Source organism: Camelus bactrianus, chromosome 6 (genome assembly GCF_048773025.1).
Source record: "Camelus bactrianus isolate YW-2024 breed Bactrian camel chromosome 6, ASM4877302v1, whole genome shotgun sequence".
Taxonomy (NCBI): Eukaryota; Metazoa; Chordata; class Mammalia; order Artiodactyla; family Camelidae; genus Camelus; species Camelus bactrianus.
Genome location: NC_133544.1, coordinates 111,452,501 through 111,474,150, shown reverse-complemented (window position 1 = coordinate 111,474,150; position 21,650 = coordinate 111,452,501). Strand labels below are relative to the sequence as shown.

The 21,650-nt window shown below is 39.5% G+C and overlaps 1 protein-coding gene across 34 annotated transcripts in view; it reads left to right on the top strand.

Annotated features, from left to right (window-relative positions):
- Nucleotides 1-21,650, top strand: part of LOC141578015 (uncharacterized) — a 48,126-nt gene that overhangs the window by 6,268 nt on the left and 20,208 nt on the right. For 7 of the 34 annotated variants that reach the window (XR_012507896.1, XR_012507885.1, XR_012507892.1 and 4 more), the window contains one exon: nt 15,687-15,732. The exons of 13 other annotated variants lie outside the window; for them this stretch is intronic. Coding sequence is in view for 1 of the 21 variants with exons in the window: in XM_074366565.1 (XP_074222666.1) it covers nt 13,129-13,182; nt 15,687-15,732 (100 nt within the window). In the remaining 20 variants the exon portion in view is untranslated. Of the gene's footprint in view, nt 1-5,001; nt 5,068-7,703; nt 7,719-8,263; nt 8,384-12,874; nt 13,017-13,066; nt 13,183-15,686; nt 15,733-21,650 lie in introns of those variants that run through there. 14 more of the 34 variants (XR_012507890.1, XR_012507901.1, XR_012507897.1 and 11 more) reach the window with 6 other exon arrangements.

Here is a 21,650-nt window from a genome sequence, read left to right as displayed (position 1 = left end):
TGGTTTGCTAATAGTTTCTCCCATTCCATATGATGTCTTTTAAGTCTTTCAAATTCTTTTCTATGCAGAAGTTTTTACATTGACTTAGTCCTGCTTGTTTCTTTTTGCTTTTGCTTTGGTTGCCTGTACTTTGGAGTCATATCTAAATAATCATTATTTACAAGATCAAGGTCAAGGGGATTTTACTCTATGATTTTTTTTTATGGTGTTTTATGATTTCAAGTCACAATTTGACTATTTTATTGCGAGATATTTTTGTGAGTAGTGTAAGATGGGGTCCAATTTAATTCTTTTTTATTCATTCGACTGTACCAGTTTATATTTTGACTGAAAAATTAAACAAGTGTTACCTTTTCTTCATATTCTTGCAAATTTTCATTTTCTTTTTTATAATAGCCATTCTAACAGGTGTGACGTGATGTGTCATTGTGATTTTGATTTGCATTTCCCTGATGATTAGTGATGTTGAGCATTTATTCATGTACCTATTGGCCATCTATATGTCTTTTTGAAAAAAAATCTACTCAAGTCCTTTAGCCTATTTTTAATTTTTAATTTTATTACTATTATTTTATGACTTACTTATATATTTTATAAAAAAAGTTTTTTGATTAAAAAATGGAAAAAAAATTGCCTGTATGTTATTTTATTCTGTAGTTGCTTTTTAGTTTGCTGATTATTTGTTTTGCTATGGAGGTTTTTTGGGGGGCTTTTTTGTTTTGTTTTGTTTTGTTTGGTTTTTTTTGTTGTTGTTGTTTTTTAAATTTGCTGTAGTTCCACTTGTTTGTTTTTGCTTTTGTTACTTGAACCTTTGGTGTCATATCCAAAAAATATTTGCCAAAACCACAGCAAGGAGCTTTTTGTTTACATTTTCTTCAAGTAGTTTTAGTTTTTGGTCTTACATTTAAGCCTTCAGTCCATTTTGAGTTAATTTCTGTGAGTGCTGCAAGAAAGGGGTCCAATTGTATTCATCTGTAGGCCATTATCCAGTTTTCCTCCGGCACAATTTATTGAAGAGTCTATAGTTTTCCCTTTACATTTTCTTGGTTCCCGTGTGAAGTACTTGTTGACACTATATAAGTGGGTTTGTTTCTGAGCACTTGATTGTTTCATTGGACTTGGTCTCCATTTTTTACTGTTACCTATCATTTTTGATTACTATAGTTTTGTAATAAAGTTTGAAATTAGGAATTGTGATATCTCTAGATTAATTATTTGACCAGGTTGATATGGCTATTAGGGGTGTTTTGTGGTTCCATACAAGTTTTAGGCTTGTTTTCTGTATTTCTGTGTAAAAGTCATTTGAATTTTGATAGGGATTGCATTGAATCTATAGACAGCTTTGGGTGACACAGACATTTTTACAGTTTTAATACTTCCAATTCATAACCATGAAAATTTTTTCCATTTATCTTTTTTTCAGTTTTTTTTTTTTTTTAAATCAGTGTTTTGTCATTTTCACTGTAAGGATATTTTACCTACTTGGTTTAATTTATTCCTAATTTTTTTGATGACATTTTAAATATGAATGCTTTTGAAACTTATTTTTCAAATTGTTTATTGTTGGTATATAGAAACACACTGCTCTTCACATGTTGATATTTGTATCTTGCAACTTGACTGAATTTGTCTATTATTTGTAATAGGTTTTTGATGGAATCATTAGGATTTTCTACATATAAGATCATATTAAATGCAAACAAATAGTTTTGCTTCATCCTTTTCAATTTTGATTACTTTTATGTATTTATCTTGCCTAATTGCTCTGGCCAGGACTTCCAGTATTATGTGGTAAAGGAATGGTGAGTGCACATTTTCTTTATATTTTTGTCAGAAAACACTTCACCATTGAGTATGATGTTTGCTGTGAATTTGTCCAGTATGACATTTATTATGTTTACTTACTTACTTTGTATAGCAATTTGTTGAGGTTTTTTATTATTTGTTTGTTTTTTTATGAAAGGTTGTTTAATTTTTTCACATGTTTTTCTCCATCAATTGAGATTACCATACGATTTTTATATTTCATTCATTAATGTGATGCATCACATGTTTGATTTACATAGGTTGAATTGTCCTTGGATTTAGGGATAAATTCCACTTGACATGGTATGTGATCTTTTCAATATACCATTGAATTTGATTTGCTTATATTTCATTGAGAAATTTTGCATCTATATTTATCAGTAATACTTGCCGGTTTTTTTTTCCCCCTTGTAGTGTTCTTATCTAGCTTTGATATCAGGGTAATGTTGGACTCATCAAATGAGTTTGTAAATATGCCTCCTCTTCATGTTTTTAAAAAGTTTGAGATGACTGTATTAATTCTATTTAAATGTTTGGTTGAATATCCCAATGAAACTGTCTGGTCTTAGCCTCTTCTTATGTTTTTTTTTTTTTTTTTTTTATTACTGATACAATCTTTTCATTCATCATTGGTTTGTTCAGATTTTCTGTTTTGTTTATTAGTCAGTTTTGGTAGTTTTTATATTTCTAGAGTTTATTATTTCCAGGATATCCGAGTTATTTGTGTTTATTTGTTGATAGTCACCTATTATAACCTGTTGTATTTCTGTTGTATCAGTTATAATATTGCCTCTCATTTCTGATTCATTTGCATATTGTTTTACCCTTTGTTAGTATAGCTCAGTTTGTCAATTTTACCATTTCAAAAACAACCTCTAGCATTGATGTTTTCTAATATTTATAGTCTTTGTTTATTTATTTCTTCTCTCACATTTGTTATTTCATTTCTTTGCTACTTGTGAACTTAGTGGGATTTTTTTTTTTTTTTGCGCTACTCCCTTGAGAAGTAATGTTGTTTATTTGCAATTCTTTTTTCTTGTCATACTAATTTGTTGTAATAAACTCATAATTCTTTTCATGGTATTTTATAAGTTTTAGTAAGTTGTGTTTCCATTTTCTTTTGTTTCAAGATTTTCTTTTAATTTCAAGAAAATTATTGTAAAACTGTTTTAAATTACCCACCCCCTGTTTTATTGAGATATAATATGGTGCTGTTTAAGATTCAAATGCATATTATAATGATTTGACTTTGATATATTGTGAAATGATTATCACATAAGATTAGTTAACATACATCATCTAAATGTAGATGCAAAAAACAAAGGAAACAAAATATATTTTCCTGTTATGAGAACACTTGAGGTCTACTTGCTTAACAGCTTTCAAATATACCATAGAGCACTGTTAACTGTATTCACGTTGTACATAACATTTCAATACTTGTTTATCCCATAACTGGATGTTGGTACGTTTGGACTTCCTACACCAAATTCTCCCTCTTCCCACTGCCCACCTTTGGTAACCAAAAATGTGATATTTTAATTTTTGTTTATTTTTTTCACATATAAATCAGGTCATACAGTATTTGTCTTGCTCTGCCTGACTTCTCTTACTTAGCATGATGCCCTCAACGTCCATCCATATTGTCACCAATGGCAGAATTTCCTTCTTTATATTGCTGAATAATACTCCATTGTCTAAATATAGCACAACTTTTATATGCAAGCATTTGTTGATAGGTCGTTATCATCTCTTGGCTGTTATAAATAATGTTGCTGTGAACATGGGTGCAGATATCTCTTCAACATAATGTTTTCAATTATTTTAGATACATTTCCCAAATGTGGAAATTCTGGGTCATATGGTAGTCTTGTTAAATGTTGGGGAACCTCTCTAGTGTTTTTCATAGAGGCCAAACCAACTCATCAGCCAATCAAAAGTACACAAATGTTCCCTTTTCTCCATATCTTTGCTAGCGTTTAATAGTAAGCCTCTTGTCTTTTTGATAAATTCATCCTAATAATCCTGAGTTGAAATCTCCTTGCGTGTTTGATTTTAATTTCCCTAATGTTTTGTGATGTTGAGCACATTTTCATGTATTTGTTGGAAATTCATGTATTTTCTTTGGAAAAAATGTATTTCCAGGTCTTTTGCACAGCTTTTAAGTGGGTTATTTGTTTTGATGCTTTTGAGTTGTATGATATGTATTTTGGATATCAACTCCTTATTAGTTATAAGATTTTTAGATTTTTTTTCCCCATGATATAGGCTGTCTTTTCATTTTGTTGATTGTCTCAATGTGTAGGAGATTTTTAGTTTGATGTAGTTTCATTTGTTTTTTTTTTAATTGTTTATGCTTAAAGTATCATCAAAAATAATTTTTAAGACCTGTGTTAAAAAGACTTTTACTGTTTTCTTCTAGGAATTTTATGACTTCCAGTCTTATATTTGCCTTTCTTTCCTTTATACTTAATTTTCAGAGTGGTGTTAGATGGAGGTATAATTTTATTCTTTGGCATGTGAATATAAAATTTTCCAAGCCCAGTTATTAACAAGACTGTCTTTGCTCCACTGAGTCTTCCTGACCACCTTGTCAAATACTGGTTGACTTTACATGCATGGGATTTTATCTTGACTCTCAGTTCTATTCCATTGTTTTTATGGCAGTACCATGCTATTTAGATTATTATAGCTTTATATTATAGTTTGATATAGAGTGCAATATCTCCAACATTGTATGTACAAGGTCTTTTGTGGTTCCTTATAAATTTTTGTATTTTTTTTCCTACTTTAAAAAATGCCACTGGATTTTGATAGGAATTAAATCAACAGATGGCTTTGGGTAGTATGGACATTTTAACAATATTAATTCTTCCAATCCATAGGCAAGGGATAACTTTACATTTGTCTGTATGTTTTAGTTTATTTCTTAGAGTGATATATTATCTCCTTGGATGAATTTAGTTATTATTTTATTGTTTTTGATGCTGTTATAAATAGAATTGTTTTATTTCTTTTTCAGATAATTTTCAGTGTATAGAGATATGACTGATTTTTGCATTTAAAATTTTTATTCTGCAAATTTACTGATTATGCTGCTTAGTTCTAATGGGATTTTGGTGAAGTTTTTAGGACTTCCTATAGATATAATCATGTTATCTTAAACTAGAGATATTTGTACTTCTTATTTTCCAGTTTTGATGACTTTCCTGTCTCCTCCTTACCTGACTGCTCTGGCTAGGACTCCAATTACTGTGCTGAGTGAGTGGTGGGGGTGGGCTCCTTTGCCTTGTTCCTGACAGTAGGGGAAAGTTTCAGACTTCCACTACTGAGTATGTTTTGAACCGTGGCCTTGAGTTACATTCATTTTATACCTAGGTTGTTCAGTGTTTTCCTGTATCGATTGATCATTATATTTTTTCTTTTGTTCTATTAATGCGATGGCATCACATTTATTTGATTTGCTAGTATGTATTCAGAATTTTAAAATCTACATTCATCTGGGTTATTGACCTAAATTTTCTTCTCTGGCAGTTTGAAAGCAATGCTAGCCTTGTAAAATGAATTTGGGAATTTTCCTTCTTCATCTATTTTTTAAAAGACTTGAGGATTGGCATTAATTCATTACATATTTGGTAAAATTTACCAGTGAAACCGTCTGATCTTGAGCTTTTCTTCATTTGAAGAGATTTGATTACAGATTTATTCTCCACAGTGTTAAATGGTTCGTTTAGATTTTCTATTTCTTCCTAATTCCCTCTTGGTAGGTATGTTTCTGAGAATTTTTTTTTTCCATTTATCTAGGTTGTCTAGTTTATCTGCATGTAGTTCATAGTCATTTATTATCCTTCTTATTTCTGTGGTAGAGTTGCAATGTCTTCTCTCTTATTTATAATTTTGTTGATTTTGGTCCTCTCTCCTTTTCTTTGTGTAGTGTAGCTAAAAGTTCAAAATTTTGTTTATTTATTTAATGAACTAGCTCTTAATATTGCTAAATTTTACTGTTTTTTTGTCTATCACATTGACTTCTGCCGTAATCTTTATTATGTTCTTCCTTCTGCTAACTTTGGCTCAGTTTGGTCTTTTTCCAGGTCCTTGAGAAAAGTAAGATTGTTTATTTGAGCTCTTTCTTATTTCTTAAGTTAGGCATTTATTGTAATAAATCACCGTGTCGGAATTGGTTTTGCTATATCTCATGGGCTTTGGTATGCTTTGTTTCCATTTTAGTCTGTCTCAAGACACTTTGTTATTTCCTCTTAAATTTATTCTTTGGTTAGGAGGGTGTTGATCAATTTCTATATGTTCATGAGCTTTCCAGTTTTCCTCCTCCTACTGATTTCTAGTTTTATACTATGATCAGAGAAGACATTTGATATAATTTCAGTCTTGAATTTGTTGAAATTTGATATATGACCTAATATGTGGTCTTGTCTAGAAAAAAAAATGTGTACACTTGAGAAGAATGTATATTCAGCTTTTGTTAGACAGAATATTTTATATATGACTGTTAGGACCATTTGATCTTTAGTGTTGTTCATGTCAACTGATCCTATATTGAACTATTGTCTGGATGATCTATCACTTGTGGAGAGTGGGGTGTTAAAGTTCTCAACTGTTATCATACTGTAGTTTATTCTGCCATTTAGCTTGTTTTTGCTATACATATATGTAGTTGCTCTGATGTTGGATGCATAAATATTTATAATCGTTACATTTTTTGGATGGATTGACTCCTCTGTCATTACATAATGACCTTCTTTGCCTCTTTTGACCTTTGCTAGATTAATGTCTTTTTGACTGTTTTAGGTGTAGCTCACCCCTTTTTTCCCTATTTGTTTGAAGTATCTTTTTCCATCCCTTCACTCTCAGTCTATGTTTTTAAAGACAGAAAATAAATAAAGAAATATTTACTTGAGCTACATCTTTAAAGAAATAGACCTAACAGACATATGCACAATATTCCACCCAGTAGCAACAGAATGCAAGTTCTTCTCAAGCACACAAGAAACATTCTCTAGGTATGTCATATGTTAAGTCACAAAACAAGGCTCAGCAAATGTAAGAAGATTGAAATCATATCAAGTATCATATCTGACAATAATGGTATAAAACCAAAAGTTAATGACAGAGGAAAATAGGAAATTTCACAAATGTGTGAAAATTAATGTGCATACTCTTTATAAACTATTGGGTTAAAGAAGATATCAGAAATGAAATAAAAAATATTGTGGGGTGATGTCACCAGAATGGCAATGTAGGTCATTACAGACTTTGCTCCCCCTCAGAAGAACAGCTTACAACTGTTCACAGGCAGGACAGCACTGAGAATACACTATAACAAGGGGTGAGGCTGAAGCATCGTGTGCACCATGTAGACAAAGACAGACCATAGTAGAAGGACATAGATGGACACACTTGGGTTCATAATCTGAGAGAATGCAGATACATTACAAGTTATTTTAGATAAAGACAAGCACAGAACTTTTTGTTTCAGATTTTCTACAGTACTGAGAAAAAACAGAATCCACAGTGACACTTCTGTGCAAAGTTGAGAAAGTTACTTTTGAGACTGTTAAAAAAAAAAAAAAAAAACAGAAATAATCTGTAGACATAATATATGTTCCATAACTGTGTTTACATGATTTACCTCATTAAATGGAAAATATATTGTTAAAAAGAAGACATACATCAACCAGATTTATTTTGATTGTCTTCCTGTTAATCGTGGTTCACCATTTGTATTATAGGACTCATGAAGTAGTGACATATTCAGTGAAATCTACATATGAGATGTTCCATTTATGATACACATGTTGAGAAACTTGAGCTTTGGGTGTCACTGAACTCTTCAGCATGGAGTACTAATTACTAATTAAACTACTCTATTATGGAGTAAATTCAGAAGTTCCTTGGTGAGTAGCCAATTACATGGGACAGAAGCCATTGTTGAGGAAGTGACATTACTTAAAACCCTACATAGTAGAGGCAGGATGTGTGAGGATAAGTGTATCCTGAGGGGCAGGGGCAAGGTAGACAGGGAGGGAATGAGGTTTCCAGAGGGTTGAGGTGGATACTGGAGAATCAGTGAATAAACAAAGAATAGTAAATCTGAGTAATTTCAGAGAGGCTTCCATAGAGGTGGAGAGTGAAATACACATGTGTTAATCAGGGCCTCCTGGGTTTCAGGGTTGGGGGAATTGAGTAAGACTCTAAGTAGCATGGATTCATTAACATATAAAATTCAATGACTTTATTTACTTGTATGTAAATTAAGAGAATTCATATTTTCTATATAAGCAGCAGCATGTAAAGCCATATTAGTTCTGAATCTGGGAGAGGAGAAATGGTCTCTGTTTCTCTTAGATCACAGTGCCAGGTGATGGTTAGGGGATTTGTGGCAGGTGAGCCTGGGTATTGTGGAAAATTAAAATGTCGTGGCTTCTTTCTCCTTTTTCAGTTGTGTTTTAGTGCTTGAACTTTTTGTAAATGAAAATCCAGAGACTGATGGAGGTTAGCTGTGATCCTGACAGAGCAATCACAAAGAAGCAAGTCCTTCCTCTTTCTCTGTTGCCAGTAGGTGAGCAGGCTTCTCCACAGGCCTGAATCTTCTCTATAAAACCAAGAAGTAATAAAAGATTTAAGGGGCTCTGGTTATGTTTCCCTAGGTCCCTGAGATGTTTTGTGGCCCAGAAATTGAATATTCTCCTTCCCAGTATTTGTGCTGTTGAAAGTCTTCACATTACACCAAAATGAGAGTGGCTGTCTTTGTCTCAGTCCCTTGGGCACAGGAGAAAGATGCCTCACTCACGGCTGATTGGCATCTGATGTGCATTAGTCATTTGGTGAACACAGTGGAGGGAGACTGAGGAAGCAGAGGCTCACTGTCTAGTTGTGCTGGTGTATGTGTCAGAATGAGGTCAGCTGAAAACAGCACAGGTGCAGGAGGCACAGAGGACAACAGCAGTGCTCCTGTGAGTGTGGAGCACGGAGGGTAGTGAGGGGTCAGCGATCAGACCTGAGTTCAGTGTCATAGTTTTGATTAGTAACTGCATCCTCTGAAAATGGCTGCCAATTTTAAATAAAATACTTATCTTCCCTCTTGTACAAATCCATCCAGTTTTCATTTTGTAAGTAAACTTCGTTCACATTTAAACACTGGAAAACAATGTAGAAATTATATTTTTTCCTTAAATATGGCTGTATGTTGAGAGAAACTGCAGTGGATAGAGCAGCACATAGGGTCCTGTGGAAATTTTTGAAGGACTGAAATACCTGAAACTTATTGGAAGATTCTGTTACTGTCAGACCAGTGGGAGTGAGTGTGACCCTGGGGAAGCAATGCTGAATGACCATCAAAGCCGAGAGGTAGAAAGAAATGGGAGACCTCAGGTCACTGGAGGGTCAGAATAGGGCCATCTTTCAGTGTAGAAGTCCCTGGAGCCACAGGCTTGTGATGCTGACTTTGTCCACATGTCTGGTAATGGACATCTGAGGTGTGTAGTTAGAGAATCTGCACCTGCTAACCCCAAGATCTGCATGAATCCTGTTCAGTCATGTGCAGGGCTGGACATTGCTTCTGAATTCTCTGTGATTGAAGTGAGTAATAGACATTCACAATTAATTCACTGATTTCTATACAGAACACTTTAAACATGACCTCAGTTTAAAAATCAATACTCCTAAGCACTTAGTACAATGTTTCACATGAAAGGTGTCCTGTTGCATGTAGAGGTATAATTTGCCATTAGTCACAGTTAATAAGTCATAAATAACAGACATCTGCCTTGTGATGAGTCTAGTTTTATCTAAAAGTCTTAGGGAGAAGAAGTGAGTTATGCTTTCTCAAATTCAAATTTTATAATCAGCAGTTCTCTTGATTTTGCCTTTGACCCAGTGGTTTTTGAGATTGTGTTATTTAGTTTCCTCATATTTGTGGAGTTTTTTAATTTTGTGCTGTAATTGATTTCTCGTTTCATTTCATTGTGCAACAAAAGATTCTCGGTATGATGTCAGTCTTCTTCAATTTGTAAGGTCCCTTTTGTGACATAACATGTGATCTATCCTGGAAAATATTTTGTTTTCACTTGAAACAAGTGTGAATTATTCTGCAACTGGATGAAAAGTTCTGTGTATGTCTGTTAGGTCCATTTGTCTAAAGTGTTGTTTAGGTCCACTGGTTGTTTATTGATTTCTGTCTCAATGTTCTATCCACTGTTGAAAATCAGGTATAGAAATGCTTACTATTGTATTGCATTAAATTTCTCCTTTCACATCTGTCAATGTTTGCTTTACATATTTAGATGATCTGATATTAGATGTGTATAAATAATTGCAATTGTTATACCTTCCTAGTGAATTGACATGGTTATAATTACATAATACATTTTTTGTCCCATTTTTGGCTAAAAGTCACATTTGTCTGGGATAAGTATAATAGCCTCTCCTGCTTTGTTTTGGTCACCATTTTCATGGAATATCTTTTACCATCACTTTACTTTCAGCCTATGTGTGTCCTTAAATCTAAGATGAATTCTTGTAGACAACATATAGGTGGATCTTGGCTTTTTAATCCATTCAGCCACTATGTATCTTTTTATTAGGGGGTTTAGCCCATTTACAGCTAAAATAATGTTTGCTCAAGAATGACTTACTGTTGTCATTTTTGAACTGTTTTCTGTTTGTCTTGCAGTTTTTCTCTTTTTCTTTTCATGTCTTCTTTTGTGTTCCATTGTTTTTGGTATTAATATGTTTTTATTTCTTTTCTCTTTTTTTGTTCTCTACCACAGGTATATTCTTTGTGGTTACCGAGGGGCTTGTTTGCAATATGTGTTAGTTATAACAGCCTATTTTAAGTTGACAGCAACTTAATTTCACTTGCACATAAGAAGCCTCTATCTCTCCATTCATATTATATGCTACTGATATCACAGTTTACATACATCTACTTCTATTATGTATCTAGCAATCTAATTTAGTTATAGTTATTTTAAATCTTTCATCTTTTAACTTTTATAGTAGTATTAGTAGCAATTTGCTACCATCATTATAGTAATAGAGTATTCTGTTTTTCTGTATATATTTACCTTTACCATTAAGTTTCAGTTTGTCTTCTGCTCTTGTGTTGCTGTTTAGTATCCTTTTCTTCCAACTTGAAGACTTCCCTCTAACATTTCTTTTAAGAAAGTTCTTGCTAAATTCCTTTAGGCGTGGTTGTCTGAGAAATTCTTTCTCTGTCTCTTTTTCTTTTTTCTTTTTTTTTTTTTTTCCTTTTTTTTTCTTTTGTGGACAGGTGTAGTATTCTTAGTTGGCAGTTTTTCTTTACCTTGCAATATTTTGGCTTATGTTATCTCAGTCTTTTCTGGCCTCCAAAGTTTCTCCTGAAAATATCAAGTGGTAGTTTTATGGGAATTACCTTGTATTTATATAACAAGTTGATTTTTCTCTTGCTGCTTTCAACAGTCTCTATTTGTCGTGAACTTCTGACAATTTGATTATAGTGTCTTGGTGTGATTCACTTTGAATTCTCTTACTTGATGTCCTTTGGGGTTTCTGGACCTGGATGTCTGTTTTATTCCTCAGGTTTGGAACAAAATTCAGATATGATTTATCTCTATATATTTTCTGCTTCTTTCTGTCTTCCTCTTGGCCCTCCAATATTTTGTCTTTGGACTGATTGATGTTACATAATTCGTTTAAAGTATTTTCACATTATTTTATTTATTCCCCCCCCCCTTTTTTTTTCATACATTACTCCTTTGACCTCAGAAAGAATCTTTAGGAACACTATTTTGAATTTTCTGTTGGGTATATCGCTTATCTCCATATCATACAGTCATTGTTTTTGGAGTGTATCTTTGTTTTCATTTTGTTTTTTTTTTTTCCTTAGGGTATATTCATTATTTCTTCATTTTTCTTGACTCCATGTTAGTTTATTTGCCTTAGACCAAATAGCCTTCTCTCCCAATCTTCAGAGTCTTGCCTTATGTCAGAAATGTTTGGCACAAGTCAGCCCAGCCAGTTTCTAGGTGCCTCTCAAACCTTGTTCTTGCTCATAGTGCCTTTTTTAGGTGCTCCCAAGAGACTGAGGTACTGTCAGTGCCCCAGGAGAGGCAAATTAGAAGCCAGCCCTCAGGCAGCAATTGGACAAGCTGGGGCACTGCATGTGTAGCCTGACACTGTCTGTAGAGAAGGTAGGAGCTGGTTTCTATTGCTGGAGCAAGCTGGGGGGGTAGTTGTGGGAAAGCCTGCAGGGCCATGAGGAACTGCCACTTTGTTCTCTGCAGACTCCAGGAAACTAATGAGTGCTGGGCTCCATTTGCTCTAAGTGACATACAAGCTAGAGGACAGAGTCAGGCAGTAGCTGGAAAAGTCAGGGTGCTGGATGTGCAGTCAGACTCCTTCCAGGGAGAAGCTGGGCCGTGGTAGTTTTTGCTGGGTCAAGTGAGGGGCAGAAGCTGCAGGGATTACCCCCCTGCCAGCTCAAGCTCACAGAGGGCCCTGCCAGCTTCCAGGGAGAGGAGTGAGTTAGAATGTAGACTTTGGACAGCAGCTGGGAGGGTCAGCCCATGAGATAGATGTGCAGTCTAGCTCCTTCCAGAGAGAAGCTGGAAGTTGATTTTTATTTCCAGCTCAGTCTACACTAAGCCATAGGAATATCTGCTGGAAGAAAAACATCTTGAAAACTGAAAACATTCACGGTTTCACCAGAGCAGAAAGATCACTCTGATTCCAAGACAAAATAGTGAGACTCTTTTGTTGCCAGTGCAGAGAGAACTGAGAGCAAAGACAGAGTTAAGAATGCTCAGTGTTTTCAACTAGAAAGGAACTAGATGACTCCACAGTTGATTGAACTATATTTTTTTGTCAAAAGCAATCCAATAAATGTTAGCTCCACCAGAGAAATCTAAGTTCTATGTAGAAAAGGGAAATATCTGCTCTTTGTACTATGTTATTTTAATTTGCACAGCTTAATGCTTACAGTATTACACTTACTTAGTAAATCTTTAATCCACTTACTCATTCATGCAAGAAATAATCACTGACTTTCCAGCACTGTTTTGTGTCTTAGAGATTGAATACAAGAAAGAACTGAGTACAAGAATCATGATCAGGAAGGCACCAGTGTAGTGATGGACAAACTAGATGTAAACACCTTCAGACAGCTGCCGTGGCTTTGACCAGACATGAATGGGGGCTGATTGAGGTCTGAGGTATGTGGAAGCTTGTCTGGATACTTAAGTAAAGAAGTCTTTGTTGACAGACTCACTGAGACCAGATGGCTGAAGTTTTCTAGCAGCACATCTCTGAAGAATTTTCTCTGGGATGAATCCACAAAAGCCTGTAATTCTTGATGGAAATCCACACCACTTCATTCAGGTCACTATTTTGTAAAAGTTCACAGATACTCGGGTTCTGATGGGGCTTCCCTGACCAGTTCTGTGTGCAGAGAGTTGACATGATGGTGCTGGGCAAGGGGACTTTGTGTACAGTTGGCTCAGACCTTGTTTGCTGTTTCTGTGCGGACTTTTTTTATATCCTTCAGATACAATCAGGGATATATAGACACTGGAAAACAACAAATGTTTATTGACAAAATTATCACATGAGGTATAGTGTGAAATACCCTGGACATGCTCAGATAAACTCATGACTCTTTATTGGTTATTATAAATTTTGAAAACATGTAACAAAGCTGTATTTTTCACTAATTTTAAGTGCATAAGGCAGACAGTGTCAACAAACTGCTGATTCTTAACTATAACTGTGGATAGATCAGCCTGATAGAAACCTCAAGTTTCTCATCTGTGAAACGACTCAACAATTATTTAGGAATTTAAAGAATTCCAGTGTGTTTATATGTAAAGTGCCTTCTATATAGCAAATGCACAATAAATAAAGTGATAAATCTGATATTATTAAAATGACAGAGAGCCTTCCAGCAATGCTCAGAATACTGCAGGACTAACCAGGCTTCACGGTGAATTCAGGGTCTGCAGGTGTAACCTCTCTCATCTCTGTACAACTCAGATGTTCATTAAAAGGCATAGGACATACAATTCAGAAGCATAAGCCAGAAGCCCATGAGACTTCTGTACTGAACGGTGGCCCCAGCCTAACCCCTCTTCATTTTCTCTGTGGTCTCCAAACATTAGTTACTATTGTCTGATTTGTATCTTCATTCAGTCTATCTGTGAAAAGGTAATAGAAGCCTCTCGACTTAATCTAACTGAAGCTGGTCTCTCCAGATCTTCAATAATTTCCACAGGTCCCTAAATTGTATTTCATATGCTATTCTTATTACGTTTATGCATTTTTTTAATTGAAATATAGTCATTTTACAATGTTGTGTAATTTGTGGTGTTCATAATGTTTCAGTCATATATATACATATACATACATATTTTTGTCTTCATATTCCTTTTCATTATAGGTCACTGCAAGATATTGAATAGTTCCCTGTGCTTTACAGTATGAACTTGTTATTTGTTTTATATATAGTAGTTAGTATATGCAAATTTCAAACTCCCAATTTATCCTTTACCACTCCCTTTCATCCCTGGGAACCATAAGTTTGTTTTCAATGTCTGTCAGTCTGTTTCTGTTTTGCAGGTGAGTTCATTTGTGTCTTTTTTTTTTTTTAAGATTCCACTTATAAATGTAGAAATTTTCTATTTCTGGCTTGCTTCACTTATAATGATGATCTCCAGGTCATCCATGTTGCTCCAAATGATATTATATATACACATTATTTACAACTATATATATATAGTTGAGTAGGATTCCATTGTAAAAATTTATCACAATTTTTTATCCAGTCATCTATCAATGGACATTTAGGTTGTTTCTATGTCTTGGCTGTTGTAAATAGTACTGCTGTGAACATTGGGGTGCCTGTGTCTTTTTGAATTATATTTTTCTCTAGATATGTGCCCAGGAGTAGGATTGCTGGATCACATGGTAACAAGTAATTTTTAAATTAACTTCCATATTGTCCTTTAAAGTGGGTACACCAATTTACATTCCCACCAACAGTGTAGGAGGGTGCCCTTTTCACCACATCCTCTGCAGCGTTTATCATTTGTGGACTTTTTAATGATGGCCATTTGACTGGTAATAGGTGAAACCTCATAGTAGTTTTGATTTGCATTTCCCTAATAATTAGTGATATTGAGCATTTTTTCGTGTGCCTGTTAGCCATCTGTATGTCTTCCTTGGAGAAATGTCTATTTAGAAGAAATATCTGTCTTCTGCCCATTTTTAAAAATATACTTTTATTTAAGTATAGTGAGTTTACAATGTTGTGTCAATTTCTGGTGTACATCACAATACTTCAATAATATAGGAACAACATATCTTCATTTTCATATTATTTTAACTATAAGTTACTACAATATATTGAATAGAGTTTCCTGTGCTATACAGTATAAACTTGTTGTTTATCTATTTTATGTACAGTAACTAGTATCTGCAAATCTCAAACTTTAATTTATCCCTTTCCACATCCTTATCCACTTGGTAACCATAAGTTTGTTTACTATGTCTGTGAGTCTGTTTTGGTGTTGTAAATAAGTCTGTTTTGGTTTTGTAAATAAGTTAGCCTTTTTTTTTTTTTTTTGATTCCACATTTAAGTGATATCATATGGAATGTTTCTCTCTTTCTGATTTACTTCACTTAGAATGGCATTTTCCAGGTTTATCCAAGTTGCTGCAAATTGCATTATTGTATTCTTTTTTTATGACTGAGTAGTATTCTATTGTATAAATACACCACAACTTCTTTCCAGTTATCTGTTAGTGGACATTTAGGTTGTTTCAACGTCTTGTCTATTGTAAATAGTGCTGCTATGAAAATTGGGGTGCATGTATCTTTTTGATTGAAGGTTTCCTCTGGACATAAGCCCAGGAATGGGATTGCTGGATCAGATGGTAAGTGTATTTTTAGTCTTTTGAAGACTCTTCATACTGTTTTCCACAATGGCTGCACCAAACTACATTCCCACCAATGGTATAGAGGATACCTTTTCCTCCAAATCCTCTCCAGCATTTATTCTTTGTGGACTTTTGAATGATGACCATTCAGACTGTTGTGAGGTGATACCTCATTGTACTTTCAACTTGCATTTCTCTGATAATTACTGATATTGAGCATTTTTTCATGTGCCTTTTGTCCATTTGTATGTCTTCTTTGGAGAATTGCTTGCTTAGATCTTCTGCCCATTTTTTAATTGGTTATGATTTTTTCTTACAAAGTTGTATGAGCTGCTTATATATATTGGAGATTAAGCCCTTGTCAAATTCATCTTTTACAAATATTTTCTCCCATTCTGTAGGTAGTCTTCTTGTTTTGTTTATGGTTTACTTTGCTGTGACAAAACTTATAAGTTTAATTAGATAGGTCCCATTTGTTTATTTTTGCTTCTAGTTCAATTGCTTGGGTAGAATATCCAGGAGAACATTACTGAGATTTATGTGGGATAATGTTTTGCCTATGATTTCCTCTAAGAGGTTTATAGTACCTTGTCTTAGGTTAAAGTTATAAGTCTTTTAGAGTTTGTCTTTGTGTATGGTGTGAGGGAGTATTCTAACTTCATTGATTTACATGCAGCTGTTCAGTTTTCCCAATACCACTGACAGAAGAGACTGTCTTTATTCCATTGTATGTTCTTGCCTCCTTTGTCAAAGATTACTTGACCAAAAGTTTGTGGAATGATTTCTGGGATCTCTATGCTCTTCCATTGATCCATATGCCTGTTTTTGTTCCACTACCATGCTGATTTGATTAGTGTAGCTTTGTAGTATTGTCTGAAGCCTGGAAGGATTATTCCTCCAACTTTGTTCTTTTTCTTCAGTAATGCTTAGGCAGCTCTGGGTCTATTTTGATTCCATATAAATTTTAGTATGATGTGTCCTAGTTCTGTGAAATAAGTCCTGGGTAATTTGATAGGAATCACAGTAAATCTGTAGATTGCTTTGGGTATATGGTCATTTTAACAATATTAATTTTTCCAATCCGAAGAATATGGGATATCTTTCCATTTCTTTAAATACTTTTAATTTCCTTAGCATTTTGTAATTCTCCAAGTATAAGTCTTTAACTTTGTTGGTCAGATTTATACTTAAGTTTTTTTTTTTTTTTTTGATACAGTCTTAAAAGGAATTACTTCTTTACTTTCATTTTCTGATATTTCATTGTTAGTGTAAAGACATGCCTCTGACTTACGGATGTTAATCTTGTATCCTACTAATTTGCCAGATTCTTTTATCAACTATAGTAGTCTTTGTGTGGAGCTTTTAGGGTTTTCTATATTTAGTATTATGTCATCCATGTATAATGCAATTTTACCTCTTCTCTTCCAGTTTAGAACTGTTTTAATTTCCTTGTCTAATTGCTATGGCTAGAAAATCCAATGCTATATTGAATAGAAGTGGTGAGACACAACATTCTTTTCTTGTTCCAGATTTTAGTGGGAAGGCTTTCAAATTTTCAACATTGAGTATTATACTGGCTGTAGTTTTGTCATAAGCAGCTTTTACTATGTTGAGATACGTTGCTCTATAGCCACTTTTATAAGAGTTTTTATAATAAAAGGTTGTTCAATTCGTGTTGCCTTCTGTCTTCTGTCGGAGAGCGGATTCTGTCAGGTATGAGTCGAGAGCTCTGTGTCCGCCCGCCAGCCCGCCCACCCGGCCCCATCTCGAACGGTGGTCTCTATCACGTGTTCCGTCAGGAGCAGGCACTTTCTGCTTGTTTTTGGAACTTGCTGTCGAGATTCCAGGTTCTGGGCCTGTCCGGATATCTCTTAGAAACGGAAATGCGTGCGTTTTCCCCTTTTTAAAATTGTGTTCGTTTGTTTACTTATTTATTTATTTATTTACTTACTTACATTTATTTATTTATTTAGGCCTTTTTTTTTTTTTTTTTTTTTGGTTCTTGCTGCTGTTGTTGCTTTCGGTGGTTGTTTGTTTATTCGGGGAGGGGAGGTAATTCGTTTCTTTTGCTGGTTTGTTGCCTGACTTAGTGATTGCCTGACTTACCGACTTCCTTATTTACTTGAACGGAAGTCCTGAAGATCGAACCCTGGACCTTGCGCGTGCTGGGCAGGCACTCTGCCGCTGAGTTCTACGCTCCATCCTCCCCCCTCGCCCCCTCCCCCATTTGGGGGAGGAAAAAAATAATTTTTTTTTTCTTTTAAACTGAAAACGTCCTTTTGGGTCTCCCGCGCGTGTTTCATCCCTGGTTTTCTGGCTTCTAGGAGGTGGAGTTGACAGAGTTCTTGGGCTGTTGAGGAGAGGAACCCCTGATGGGCTGCGGTTGTGCTTTTTCTACGGTGTTTTTGTTTTTGTTTTTAAACCCCAGAGTAGTTCTACAACTTGATTTCCCTTTGGTGGTGGGTTTTGTCGTTTGTTTTCATGTTTCCTTCCTTCCTTTCTTTCTTTCTTTCTTTCTTTCTTTCTTTCTTTCTTTTTCTTTCTTTCTTTCTTTTTCTTTCTTTCTTTCTTTCTTTCTTTCTTTCTTTCTTTCTTTCTTTCTTTCTTTCTTTCTTTCTTTCTTTCTTTCTTTTTCTTTTCTTTTCTTTTCTTTTCTTTTCTTTTCTTTCCTTCCTTCCTTCCTTCCTTCCTTCCTTCCTTCCTTCCTTCCATTCTTCCTTCCTTCCTTCCTTCCTTCCTTCCTTCCTTCCTTTCTTCCTTTCTTCCTTTCTTTCTTTCCTTTCTTTCTTTCCTTTCTTTCTTTTCTTTCTTTCTTTTCTTTCTTTTTTTTTTTTTCGGATGGGGCTACAGTTTCCTTGTCCACGTTGACTGTGTCAAACACACGCACCGACACACACACGCACACCCAGACACGCGGATGCGCATGCACAGTGTTGCTCTGTGTAGATGCACTGAACCTCGATTTACCGAGCGGGTGGCTATCGACTCGCCCCCCCGAACCCCCGCCCGCATTTTTTTGTTTTCCCTCCTCCTTCCTGCGGTTGTGGTCAGCCGTGCTGACGTCCGTGTTCTCACGACCGACCGCGAGTGCGTTTTCCCCAGGCGCCCGTTTGTTGTCTTTGGGCTTTGTCGCGATCTGTGCCGAGATCGATTTTTCTTTCCGCTTCGATGGGGTTCGCGGTCTTCATCCTTTCTTTTCTAGCTTCTGGGCTTTGCCTGTCTGCTTTCGAAAGACCTCCCGCATTCGAGAGGACGGACTCCAAAGCCGATTCCTGCGTTGTTCTCTGAGCGCTCGCCTGGTTTCGGTTTGCCAGCCCCCGCCTTCCCTCCCTCTTCCCCTCCTCCCCTTCCCAACCTCCCACCCGGGAACCCGGGATCTCGTCCTGGTCGCTCTGGGCCACCCGCGGCGTGGGCCCCGGCCCCGCCGGCGTGTCCGTGTGATCTCCCCCGCCCGGGGAATCGCGTGGGGAGCGCGTCCCCTTCGCGGCAGCCGCCCGGCCGGCCGTGTCTTGCCAAACCCCGGCTCCCTCCGTCCTCCCCGCCCTGATCTGTTGCCGGGGTCGCGTCGCGCCGCGTCGCGTCGTGTCGCCTCGTGTCGTGCCGTGCCGTGCCGTGCCGTGCCGTGACGAGGGTGAGCGGGCTCCGAGGCGGACGCCACGGGGCCGCCCGGCGCCTCAGTCCGGGACGAGCTCGGGCGTTTGGGCGGCCGGCGGCGGTCGGGATCGGTTCCGGGGACGTTGGCGACGGTTGTCGGGCGCCATCTGGCTGCCGCTCTGAGATTGTCCCTCTTCTCCCGAGCGTCGGCGACCTCGGCAAGGGATGGGGCTCGGCGGCGGGGCCCGAGGCAGACTTCGGGGAGGCTGGCGACACCGGCGGTGACAGTCCCCGTGGCGCTGAGCCGCGGGCGCGTCCTGCTCTCGGCGCAGATTGGACTCGCAGGATGATGAGGGGGTGACTGTCGCCGCGCTCCCGGGATCTCGTGTGCCGGGGGAAGCCGTGTGGCCTGGCCTGGTCGACCAGCATCCGCCTGTGCCCCTCCAGCCGCGGAGACCGACCCGAGCCGATCGGACACGGCCTGCGCCTTGCCGCCGTGGGGGAAAGGGAGAGAGTGTCCCGCGCCCGGGCCGCCGGCGGCTAGGTGGTCAGGCCCTCGTCTGCGTCCCTTGGACGACTGCTCGTGAGGCGAGGAGCGGCCCGGGCCCAGTGCGGTGAGGCCGGGGACGGGCGCGCTGGGGTTCCCGGTCGTCGGAGGCGCCTCCTTGGATGAAATGTTTTCTGAGTCCCGATGGATCCGGAGACGTGGCTGGGCCGGCCCCTGTTGGCGCGGGAGGCCTGGGAGGGGGTGCCCCCCGCCCCTTAAGCCTGCCCGCGTGGGTTCCGGTGGCGTTGGAGGGACCGAGACTTCATCCGGACTCGGGGACCGGCACGGGGGCGTCCTGCGAGGGATGTGGGGGAGGCAGGCTTTCCCCGGCCCGGGGCCCGGTGCTCGGGAGCGGTCCCTCGTGGGGGGCCCTCTCGTCGGAGGCGCCTCTGTGGCATCTCCCCGAGTCCCCGGCCACGCGGGCGAGAAAAGGGCAGGGCGTCCCCGGCCTGATCCCGTCTCCCTCTCGTCCCTTCCCATTCCCATTCCCATTCCCATTCCCATTCCCACTTCTCCTCCTAAGCCTCCTCCTAATCCCCCTCCCCTCTCCCCTCCCCCTACCAACCCCCCCACCCCGGTCGATCAGATGGCCCCCGAGAGCTTCGGGGCTGCCATTTATGGGGGTAGGGCTGGGGGCAGGTGGCCGGACCGAGGTCCCGGGGTCCCCCCTGCAAATCGTGGACCCGCCCCGTTTCTGGGCGCTGTCATTTTTCCTGTCGTGTTGGGCATTTTCTGCCAGCAGATAGGTGCTGACACGGTCTTCCTCGGTGTCTGTCACCGAGTGTTGGGTCTCCGGACGCGTGCGGGGCTCTGGGTTTCTCTCTGCGTGAGCCCTGGCCTGGTAGCCGACTCCGCTTCTGACACTTGAGCCGCCCGCCCGGGCCTGCGCGCCGGCTCTCGTGTGTGCGTCCGGCTGACGTGGCCCGTGGTGCCACCTCCGGTCTCTGGTGGCCCGAGGGCGGTGGGGTGAGGTGGCGGCGTGGGTCTTTTACCCCGTGCGCTCCCCGCCGCAGGCACCCGGTGGTGGCCGGCACGACCCCACCCCCGTAGGCTCCGTGCCGCGTGTCAGGCATTCCCCGCCTGGGGTCGTTGGCCGCTCTCCTCGGAGAGGACTGAGGAGTGGGTGGCGCCTGGCGAGGCTGAAGCAGGCCCCTCTGGTGGTTGTCCTCGCCGGGCCCTCCCCTCTGGGGCCTCCCTGCCCCACATGGCTGGCTGGCTCGCTCGCTCACTCACTCACTCACCTGATCGATGTGGTGAAGTCATGCTCCCCCGGGCCGGGCCTAAGCCGCGCCAGACGAGGGACGGGGACGTTCATGGCGAACGTGGCTTCTCTTCTCGTTCTGCCTGCGGGTCCCTCGCCTCTCCTCTGCCGCCCGTGGGTGGCGGGGGGAAGGCAGGGGTGCGGACTCCGGCCCGACCTCGGTCTCCCGTGCCTTGTGGTGTCGGCGGGGCCGGGGTCTTGTGACGCGGCAGACACTCTCGCCTCCTCGCCTGCTCGGCGTCCTGTCTCGCGAGCGGCCCTCCCCCGCGGCGGGGGAGGGCTGCCCCGCCGCCACGCCACGTATCCCCTCGTCGGGGTGTGAGCGTGTCTCGCCTTGGTCCTCTGCGGTGCCCCTGGAGCGCTCCAGGTTGTCCCTCAGGTGCCCGAGGCCGAGCGGCGGCATCGCTTCCCGTCCCCAGCGAGTCCTCTCGGGTAACCCCTGCGGTGGTCGTGTCTCCCGAGCGCCTCTCTTGAGGCGTGGGGGAGGGGTCGAGACGGTAAGCGAGGCGTGGC